This window comes from Monodon monoceros, unplaced genomic scaffold, assembly GCF_005190385.1.
Source record: "Monodon monoceros isolate NGI ecotype Baffin Bay Population unplaced genomic scaffold, NGI_Narwhal_1 Super_Scaffold_6, whole genome shotgun sequence".
NCBI lineage: Eukaryota > Metazoa > Chordata > Mammalia > Artiodactyla > Monodontidae > Monodon > Monodon monoceros.
The window spans coordinates 7,681,226-7,693,037 of record NW_021703783.1 but is presented as its reverse complement, the minus strand read 5'-3'; the positions used below and the strand labels follow the sequence as shown (position 1 = coordinate 7,693,037).

Here is an 11,812-nt window from a genome sequence, read left to right as displayed (position 1 = left end):
TAAGTGGTGTCTTTTTTTTTTTTTTTTTTTTTTGCGGTACGCGGGCCTCTCACTGTTGTGGCCTCTCCCGTTGCGGAGCACAGGCTCCGGACGCGCAGGCTCAGCGGCCATGGCTCACCGGCCCAGCCGCTCCGCGGCATGTGGGATCTTCCCGGACCGGGAGCACGAACACGCGTCCCTTGCATCGGCAGGCGGACTCTCAACCACCGCGCCACCAGGGAAGCCCTGAAGCAAGTTCTATTATTGCTTTTCAAGGAGGACATTGAGGCACAGAGAGATGTAGTTAAAAGTGCTGGAGTATTAACCTTGAGGATCCAGATCATGAGTCTTTTGATTTGCGAGTGGTGGGGATGGTCAGTGAGAGGCAGGAAGGAAGCTCGCAGCCCTTCTTTACTGGAGACACGCTGATATTGGCAGCCTGACTATTCCTTCCGCTTACGTGTAGCTCTGGTTGTTCGTCTCTCCAGCAGAATTCTGCAGTCCTAAAAATGGTATTGTCTTACAGGCAGCAGATAGCAGCCTGTCTTCCTTCCAATTTGAAAATCCATATCTCTGTCCTCCCATCCTACTGGTCCAATAACATAATGCCTGGAAACCCAGCAAGTGCACAGAAAGATCTGGCAAACAGTGAGTTTAAAAGGTCACATTTATTCATTTATTAAAAACAGTATCAGTCAGCTAAAACTGCATCATCTCCCCAGTGACTTATAGATTTTTCTGTCGAGTTCACAGTCACTCTAAATTAAAAAGAGAGAGAGAGAGGAAGAAAAAAAAATGACAAATAGAAATGATTTTTCTTCAGCTTGTTTTCCACTCTTTAGGGTTTTGTCCTCTGTTGCTCTAAACCAATTTTATTCTCGGTAATTAACTTGAACAATGTCAAAGGAACATCTGGAAAATGTTGAGGAATATTACCAAGTGTAAATGCAAGATAGGTTTTGTGTCTCGGGTAGCTGGTTTCACAACCCTTGCACTGGTTTACTTCTGCGCTGACTCTTAAACTCATTGTTACAGGTTTTCCAATGATCTGTTGCAGGTATTACCATAATGGAGCAATCACTTCAAGCAAACTTTCTTTCAGGTAGAAGATCTTAACGCGTATTTCTCACAGATGAAATATTTCCAAGTGCTGCAGTTAGCGGAAGAAAGGCCGTTGTTTCTGAGGTATCCACAGACCTGGTTAGTTGATTGGGGTCCCTGTATTGGTGACCTGGAGGCGCAAGTCAGTGTATCTGAGGTTAGGTGTTGGGCTTACGGGAATGTCCTCTGGGCAATAAAATGAGAGATGTACAGCTTTTCCTTTTGTTTTAATCTGTCACCCTCGCGGTAGTTTTGCCCTTCTTCTTCAATAACAGAACTATTTTCTCTCAATAAAGTATGTAAATATTACTTCAACAAGCAGCATTTAAAAAAAAAAAAAAGCTTGAATACAAAAGGATAGGCTCTAATTTGGAATCTCTTTTCTGATTCTTAATTCTCAAAATCCGAAGGCACTGCTGACCAGCCTCCCTAGCTCTTTCTGAAAGCTTACTATGGAAATTGCCTAACAATTACTATAGTCTCTTGCCCTTAGCCCTCTAGCCTTTAAATGATACAAAGGAAATGTACGTGATAATCACGTAGTATTGTTCATTCAGACTCGAATTTTGATGTGAATGTGCCACAGTGTAATGGCAGTGGGGCTGAGACAGAAAATTTAGAAGTCATGTAGCCATTCTTAAATTATCTTGGCTTTGATTCCAACCAGAAGCCTGTGACATTATCATGCTGGTTTTGTCTTCTGGAGGAAACGTAAGGTATAAAATAAAATGAACTTTTGATTTCCCCCCTGTGTCTAATTCTTCTTGGAATGTTTCCCTCAGAGACTTACAGATCAGGGGAAGGAGAGGAGCCGTCTCGCCAAAGCCAAGGTTGGCTGGACCCGTCCTGAGACAGTCCCACCCAGTAATCATAGTTTCTTTTGATCTTCCTCAGGCTGCCAGTGATAAAGTCCTATAAGAAACAAGACTTGAACAGTGAACTGAGGATGGGGTGGGGGGTACTACCAGAAAAACCCCAATAAATTACCATGAAATATAAAGTATGGTATTTTGTTTCCACAGAAATAATTAGAATTTGAGAGCTGGAAATAGAGAGAGAGAGAGAGAGGATTTTTAAAAGAAAGGATACCTTTTTCCCTATTGCTAAATGATCAATGTGGTGTTAAGGACTATGGAGAAATTAGGCATCTGGTATCAAAATAGTTTTAACAGATTCAGAATTTGGCATATAGTATATGACTTTCCCAGGATATTTCAATGTGAGAAATAGTTTAGAAGATTCCAAAAGCAACTTAACTGTAGGCATATTTTGTGAGAAGAAATATTTCTAACTTTTGTCACTAAATTTGCACAGAAAAAATAGTGTGAACCCATAATTGTAATAAGTTAGTCCAAGTTGCCTTGGTTTATTACATAGCCTTAACAAATTGTTCTACTATTACTCTTACAAAAATGAATTTTGACTAGTTACTGAATATAGTAGGCATACATTTTTAATAAATTCAGAAATGTGTAACTATGTCTTCTACTTCGCACATAATTTATGGGTAGAATGATTTCAGGGAAACATCTTACTGTTTGCTCGTTAAGATGTTAGTAAACTAGATTTAAGTTCAATTAAACTTTTCATTTAGCAAATGCTTATTTTCATAAATCTCTCCATTTCATGAAATCACCTCACTTTTTATACTTCTACTTTTCTTGATAATCACAAAATTGTTATAGCTTATTATACTTCCCTACAGCATTGAAAATAAGACATTTAAAACATACATACACTTATAATGTATGCATATCTTGGAGTGGGTTACCATGTTACAAAACGGTATTTCTCTTACCCTTTCCCCTTTTTGATTAACAAAGGACATAGAACTAACATATTCTCCTTGATTTTTGAATAACCATCTCATTTTTTGTTTCTCCAGTTAAAAGGAAACTAAGCCATGCTAATTCTTACTTTGTGTGTTAAACCTTTTTTTCAACAAATCTACCATTGTTATAGAGTATCAAGGAATTCTGTCTTATGAGAACCAGTCTTTTCTTTTAATGGGTAATATGGTATTTTCAGAATGATGTGAAACCATAAAACAGTGTTTACCATTTCTTCTTTGCTGTCTATTTGTAGAAGCTTAGATCCCTCCTTCAAACAATCCTCTCTACTGGTGTGCCAAATTGTCCAGCTTTCAAAGACACGGTAACAACTTTCTCCATTGCGAATCCAGTTGTCTGGACAAGGGCTGCAGTTATGGGCTTCAAATATAAACATTTTATTAAAGTTATTGTAAAAATATTAGTAGCATATCTTCTCAAAAGAACCCTTGTGTCACTCCCAGTAAAGCAGGACTCTTTAACCCAATGGTTCATATGATGCAGTACTTACCAATTTCAGCTGCTTTGAGGCTGAATACAGTAAGATTTGTACAATTATTTCCAAGTGCAGTAGGTCTCTAAGAATTAGTTTAAGATAAAATTAATTTGAGAATATCTATTCCCAAATTGTTCCTCCTCTATAATAATTGATCTGATTATTCTATTTTTAGAAATCTTTCCTCCTTTTAACTTTACATCATTTATAATCTTCATTTGTTTGCTTATTGTTTCATGTCTTTTAATCTTATTGACCCAATTTAATTGGGAATGTACCAAGCATAATAATAAGTACATTCCCAGTTAATTAGGTGAGTAGCATAATAAGCCTCAAGTTGATGTTTACATTCTGAGAGTTAAACATGAAAAATTTTCCGCACAGAATGGAGAGAACAAACAATGCACCTTGAGGAATGATTTTAAAATTTGTGGGTGAGGAAAAGTGAACAAAAACACAACTGACCAATATGTTTATTTTAGGACTTTGATATAACTAAGAAGTAAGCCACAGTGTTTAACCAGTTTTACAGAACCTGTGTTAAGAAAGAATGTATTCACAAAAGAAGGATGCTCAAATGTATAAAAGGGGAACCAAAGAGCAGGAATTTGACCAAGTGTTTCTGGCACTGTTTTATAGAGGGAAAGACACTGCCAGATCACTAGTCATTAGAGAAAAGCCTTCTACTTAAGGTCAAAAATGGTTCACTATCAGTTTCCATGGCACAGATGTCAAGTTATTTAAGGCTCTTCGATATCCTTTGTTTGAAATACACTCTAGTCAGTATCCTGAATATTGTTAAAGTCATAGCATAAGTAGTGTTGAAGTGGCAGTTGAAAGGTTGACAACATGCTGGATTTGCAAGTCTCCAAAATGGATATCATCACTGATTTAAGGTTGATGGCTCAGAGGTGGGCCTAACTCATGCTTTCAGTAGTCTGTTATATTTTAAAACACTGATGTTTTTTAAACATTTACTTGACAAAATTTCAATTAGAAGGAGCTATGGTAGGTTTTTGACCTCTCTTATTGACAATTACTAAGACGATATCCACTACAGGGAAGTTAATTCTCTAAATTTTATGTATTAGTATTATTAAACACTAGTTAAGTAACCGTAGAGTACTTGACACACTATTAACAAGTAGAAATAGACAGGTTTAAAATGCCTGTAAGGGATGAAAAAGATAAAACCAAAGTCACTTAATAGAATTTTTAAAAATGAGCTGAACGCTGCATTGTTATAATTTTTGTAAGTACCCTGATTTTCAAAATGAATTTTCTGCTTCAAGAGATATCTAAATTTGAATCTAAAGCAAGATCTAAACTAAATAAATTGAGGCATTTGGAGCTCTAATTAAAGATACACGTAAATTTGAATGATTGGATAAAACATAATATGTTGCTTTTTTTGTTGTTTAATCTTACCTACTAATCTCACACATTCCATTTTGACATTTGACTGTATATTTTCCTTATCTGTATTTCTTGGAACCTCAGTATTTTCCACACACTATTGAGATATATATATATATATATATATGAGATTAAACTGAAGAGTAGATCAAAAGTATGTCTCTCCTATTATGAAATCCTGACTATAATTTTACAAAGAATAAAATGTATGTCACTGGTTTTTTTTGTTGTTGTTGTTGTTTTGAGGAATTGGTGTATACATGTGTATCCACGCAGTGGAAACTGATTTTGTATCAATTACCTGAACTGAAAGACGTCTGCATCAACATTTGGCAATATTTCATCTGCAGGTCATGGTTTCTCTTCCACTGTGTGAAATTGAGCAGTACTCTGTCCTGTTGGATGAGTTTTTCTTGCTGCTTCATTGCAGTAGTGGACACCTGGAACACTTCAAACAAAAACAACCATTCCTGATAAAATACTGACATATAACAAAGTAAACCTTCAACATAGACTAAAGAGAACTACACATTACTGATTATATTTGTGATTAAAACCTACAAAGAATGCACAGCAAAAAGTCTCTTTGCCATTCCTGTTTCCTTATTCACCCAATTCCAGTCTCCCAAAGTAGTCAGGTTTGCCAATTTCTTTTTTATTCTTCCAGAGATGTTTTGAACTTTGCATGCAAATGAATATAAAATCTCCTCCTTCCCCTTTACACAAATGGTAACAATCTTTTTACATGGTTTTTCACTTTTTATTTTACCACTTAAAATATATTTTGGACATAATACTGTGTTAGTACATAAAGAGCTTTTTCATTCTTTTGTTATTTAGCATTCTACTGTATGGATATGTCATGATTTATTTTAATAATTCTCTATTTTAGACTATTTGTAATCTTTTGATATTACTGAGGTACTGTAATAAAGAACCTTAGTTATACATAATTTCACACATGTGTAAGTATATTTGTAAGATACGTTGATGGGTCAAAGTTTTGTGCATTTAAATTGTATTAGATATTTCCAAATTACCTTCCATGTGTGCCGATGCAAACTGTATAGGAAAAACTCAGTTTTTCCTTCTATAAGCCTTTCTCCTGTGAATCATCTTGACTTTTCTGACACTTCCGGTCACCAAATGTATGGTTTCTCCACCACCATATCCCTCGCCCTTCTCCAAAACACCAGCACAGTGTCCTATAATTTAATTCAATCTGACACTATCTTCTTGGAGAAAGTAACAATCCCACAGGTCAAGGGCTCAGTCCCAAAGATTGCTCCCCCCTTCAGATGCCAATGCAAGTAGTAGGTCCCCAGGTTTCCACAACTTCTGTCTGATTTGGCTACAAATTGGAGGTTCCCGTGACTCCCTCCTGGGTTCAATTAATTTGCTAAGGCAGCTCACTGATAGGGAAATGAGTTACCAGTTTTTTAAGGGTATGATAAAGGGTACAGATGAACACCCAGGTCAAGAGATACATTGGGAGAGGGCTAAAGGGTCCCGAGCTCAAGAGCTTCTGTCCCCATGGAGTTGGAGTTGGGTGTGTCACCCTCCCAGTGTGGATGAGTTTACGAACCTGGAAGCTCTCTGACTCCACACTATTGGGATTTTATGGAGGTTTCCTCACATAAGCATGATCAATTGTTTTCCTTTTTTGTAAATTTACTTTATTTATTTATTTTTGGCTGCATTGGGTCTTCGTTGCTGCGCATGGGCTTTCTCTAGTTGCGGCGAGCGGGGGCTTCTTTTCATTGCAGTGCGCAGGCTTCTCATTGCGGTGGCTTCTCTTGTTGCGGAGCGTAGGCTCTAGGCACGCAGGCTTCAGTAGTTGTGGCGTATGGGCTTCAGTAGTTGTGGCTCGCGGGCTCTAGAGCGCAGGCTCAGTAGTTGTGGCGCACGGGCTTAATTGCTCCGCGGCATGTGGGATCTTCCCAGACCAGGGCTCGAACCCGTGTGCCCTGCATTGGCAGGCAGATTCTTAACCACTGCGCCACCAGGGAAGTCCCATGCATGATCAATTGTTAATGCCATTTCCAGCTCCTCTCCCCTTTCTGGAGGATGGGAGGTGGAGCTGATAATTCCAAGCTTCTAATCATGGTGTGGTCTTGCTGGTGACCAGCCTCCATACAGGAGCCTATCTATCCACAGTCACCTCATCAGAACAAAAGATGTTCCTAGTGCTCTTATCACTTAGGAATTTACAAGCGTTTCAGGAGCCCTGTGTCAGGGACCTGGTCAAACACAATTATTAGAACGAGAGATGTTCCTAGTGCTCTTGTCACAGCAGAGTAGAGGGGAGAGACACTAATGTATATCTTCTATTATCTCATACAAATGTTCTCTCAATTTCATTTGAATTTGCATGTATCTTTTTATGTTTGATGTTGAAACTCTTTTCACACATGTATAAATAAAGGTCAGTTGTATTTTCTTTTCAATGAAGTGTATAATTATATCCTTTGTAATTTTTTTCATTGGGTTTCTAGTCTAATATATGTGGTCCTTATTGTGCCGTGAGAATTAATTTGGGCTGGCCTGGAATCAGCATGAGCAGTGTTTCTAAAATTCCTACATGACACTGATCTCCGGACAAGGCATGAAGCATACAGGTTAATAGGGTAGCTTTGTTATCATGGGTATGAGGATTTGGGGGGCCAGATTATACTATCTTGTCAGCATTGTTCATTGATGACATACGATTGATGATTTGTCCCTGGTTACAAAGAGACCCTGAGAAGGCTCTGCTGTTGAGGCTAGTTACCTCTCAGGAATATGTCAGGTGGTCAGCAAGACTTCATTTTGGGCTCCCAGGTACCAAGGTGTCTTGTGTACCCATCAGTGGTTCCTGATCCAAGAGAGAAATTGTGTTGTGAAAGGACACTTACATGGAGAGGAAGAGGTGCCTGTTGGAACCTGGTCTTTCCAGACACTTTTGTAATACACATCCTTTTTTTTTTTTTTTTTTTTTGCGATACGCGGGCCTCTCACTCTTGTGGCCTCTCCCGCTGCGGAACACAGGCTCCGGACGCGCAGGCTCAGCGGCCATGGCTCACGCGCACAGCCGCTCCGCGGCCTATGGGATCCTTCCAGACTGGGGCACGAACCTGTGTCCCCTGCATCGGCAGGCGGACTCTCAACCACTGCGCCACCAGGGAAGCCGCACATCCTTCCTTTAATGCCTTCCCCTGCCCCTCCTCCACCTTCATCTCCACTTCCTCCTTCTTCTCCTTCCTCTGGCTTCTTGGTATCCCATAGTGTGGAGGTATCATTTTTTAATTAAGTGGTCCCTTACTGATAGGCAATTGCATTTTTTTCAGTCTTTTTTGTTTTTCTTCCTATTGCTACACGTGCAGGTTTATCAATAGGAAAACTTTCCAGAAGTGGGATTTCTAGATCAAAATTAATTCATTCAGTTTAAGATAACCCAGAGTTTGTTAAAAACATGATTGTCATGGTTGATCTTAACGGATTTCATAAACTAGACAGAGAAGAAAACAAAATTCTGTGCCCATCAGAGAGCAAGATTTTTGAGGACATAAAAGTGTACAGTATGATTTTATCAGCATCCTTAGTATGTACTATGTGCTTTTTGGCTATATAATAACTGATGATTGGAGACTACAGGTTTATTTTTATGTATAAAACAAATTCTACATTCCATTCACTTGACAATATTGTTTCAAGATGTTGCACCTTCAGTTATTTTGCTTTAAATTGAAACTGTTCTCTGTACTTCAAGTTTCTTTCATCTTTTTACCCCAAGTAGTTAATATTCATAAAATAACACTGAAATTCGTTATACAGAATGGATACCTGAACCATATCTTTTGATATTTGCAATGTCAGTTAAATATGTATTCTTGCAGTTAGAATGGAACTTGGCAATATTTCATTAAGAGTCCCCAGTTTTTACAGAAAAAACTGGATTATTATATGTTAATTGACTTGTATGGTAGTTCTCTTCCAACTCTGCAAATCTGCTTCCAGTATATATGTTTGATAAACAGGTATTTAATTGTGAATTTCTTTTTAAAATGGACTAGTATTATATATATATAAATATATATAGTATATTACCTATACTATATATATTTATATTTATGTGTATTTTAATAAAGTACAGAGGGAGGATAAGGTGAGATAAGGGAAGTTCTGGCATTTATGCTGGGCTGTGAAATTTTGTTTGAGGAGATAGACAAGGTAACAATTACTTCTTGAGAGCCTAGAAATTATTAAAACATTCCTCTCTGAACCGCCAGGAAAATAAGATCATAGCTAACATGAACAAGGTCAAGTTTCCTGTACTTTGTGGAAGCAAACCTTGTACTCTTCTCCTCTTCATTTCAGAACTCCTAATTCTCCTTTGCCAGCTAATTCCTCCTAGACAGAAAAATGATTTGCCAAGGTATACAAGAAATAAGACTTATCCAGGCAATAGCCTTCCTCTCTGTCTTGCTAAGCATATTTCTCAGTGCTAGCATGAGTGATAATGAAGGGTCTTAGTCCTGTTTCTGGAACCTGCAGTTCTGTAATTGTTACATTTTATAAAAAATTCATTTGCTAGATATAGAAACATGTCTCCAGTTTGGACTACAAAGAATAAAGAAATGTGGTTAAATATTGGCTCAAACAAAGTTCTCACATTTACCTTAAACATACTAACTGGTACCTCATCAAATATAAAGTGAAAAACTCATATTAAAATAATTGCATAAGTCAAATTTAGAACAAATGTATATTAGAAAAGGAAGAGCCTATACTGAAAACTTACAAATTGCAAGCTTTGGCATACTAACATGACTCATAAATTGAATCATGATATAAGCAATTATTTGCATCATTTTCGCCAACAGACCTATGGTATTAGATTTGAGTTAAATAACATGCAATTGAACATTAAAAGTTATCATTAGCCTCCGAGTGCTTAGAGAGTTATATCAAATAAATGTCCCATAACTTAAATAAGGAAGCCATTATCTTATATCATTTATGTCATTTAGATGTTTCTAATTGATTTGTCTATCCATTTATAAATTATGAAGTTCCAGTTCCACGACATACGTACATATAATTGTATATAACACTACATGAAGTATGTAACCTATCTATAGATTACTTTGAAGATATCCTTTTGTACTTACACTTGACACCCAAGAAAATGGAGGTTGCTAATGAGCCTATGCAGAAGATACATAAAACCACCGTCACAAGACACCATGTTCCTAAACAAGGAATAGAGACAATGAAATTGAATTAGAGAAAGTAGAGGAAAGAGGTGGGTCAGGATAGGACTACACTGAGTAAACTAAGCAGTTAACATTAGACATTCCTTCTAGAGAATCACCGAGGCCTTGTAACTGTGTGTAACAAGAAAAGGTGAACTCAAACTCTTGGAAATGCAAGTCATAACTTGGAATACACTGGATTTGGAAAAATGCCAAATTGAACAGTTTTAATAGTATACTTCTCTTATCCTTATATAACACCACAAACTTAGTAACTAGTTAGATGTATTCTCTTCCAACAATCTTTGAGAGATGATGGCAAGCCAGGCAGCAGGATTTAGTTTTTGAGAGCAAAGAGGCTGTCTCCAATCTCATCTCCTGTCAGTGTCACTTGAGCATGATTGGGTCAAAGGTATTTCCCTTTAAACGTACGATTTTGGATGAGGGCAATTTTTTAAGGTAATTTTGCAACTATTCAGGAAAGGAAAATGAATGTGTGATTTGTTATATCCTTAATGCTAGTTACAGGAAAATGTATAAAATTTATCTTCGGATAATGTCGTAGGCTGAATAACAGCTTTGCCTGAAATGCCTATGTCCTAATCTCTGGAACCAGTAAGTGTTACCTTACGTGGAAAAGGAGATTTTAAAGGTATAATTAAGTTAAGGATCTTGGGATGGGGAGATTATCCTGTTTTACCTGGGCACTTATAAGTGAGATTTACATTAGAGGGACAGACTGCCATATGATGGAGGAAGCAGAGAGACATTTGAAAATGTGCTACTGTCTTTTGAAGATGGAAAAGGAGTCACAAGCTGAGGAAAGCAAGAAATGCAGCTCTAGAAACTGGAGAAGACAGGGCATGGGTTGCCCCCTAGAGCCTCTCTAGGGAAGGTAGCCCCGTGACACCTTGGTTTCAGCCCAGCAGAACCTGTTTCGGACTTCTGATCTCTAGAACTATAAGAAAATAAATTTGTATTGTATTAAGCCCCTAAGTCTGTGGTACTATATTACCTAAACAATAGGAGACTAATACGAATATTAAATTATAAAGACAGAACTGATCCAGGCTGATGGGTGTTTGCCAGTTTTTTCAACCTACGTTTTCTCTTTTACTTCTTAGTATTTATCAGATAATGTGCAGGGTGTTTTTACGTGGGAACTAAAATTACACAAAATATATGATTTCTTTCACTTATTTTCCAAATCCAGGAATTCATTGTCTTTCCAGAGAGAGGAGAGAGAGAGAGAGAGAGAGAGAGAACCAATGTAATACATATTTGTCAAGTCCATTTCTCTTTTCCTTTTTCATTTTTATTTCTCCTCCGTTTCATTTCATTTTTAATGTTATGCATGTTATAATACTATTGTATATTATGCAATATTATGCATCATATTATCCATATTATACTACTCTTAAGTGGGTTATCTCAGATTAGAAAAATCACCTTGGGCTCCTCATAGAACAGGAAAAAAGAAAACCCATAAACCACAAGGTTGGTCTAAATAAGTAGAACTGGTTACCTGAATTTTTGGTGGAAGACAGATGTTTCTGGTAAGGGTTTGGTGTTGGATTATCCCACTGAAGAGAGGTGTATGTTTCTTCCTCCTGCATGTCTGAGGTGCTTTGATAGGTAAGGGGGTCCACATGAGAAGCTGAGACAAATAACTCCTTTTGTAGTCAGGAGCAGATTAATGGAAGAACTGAAATTAGCTACCTTTTCACACCAGTGGGGAAATATGTTTGAGTTTAAGG

At 37.4% G+C, this 11,812-nt stretch overlaps 1 protein-coding gene across 1 annotated transcript; it reads right to left on the bottom strand.

Moving 5' to 3' along the window:
• Positions 1–83: 83 nt before the first annotated feature.
• Positions 84–11,671, bottom strand: LOC114885794 (C-type lectin domain family 9 member A-like). The gene is made up of 6 exons (XM_029206093.1): positions 11,581–11,671; positions 9,972–10,052; positions 5,123–5,269; positions 3,139–3,290; positions 1,871–1,992; positions 84–1,210 (listed from the first exon to the last, which is right to left on the bottom strand). Exons 1-6 carry the CDS (start codon positions 11,669–11,671, stop codon positions 1,078–1,080), a joined length of 726 nt encoding a protein of 241 aa, XP_029061926.1. The 3' UTR covers positions 84–1,077.
• Between the last annotated feature and the right edge of the window lie 141 nt (positions 11,672–11,812).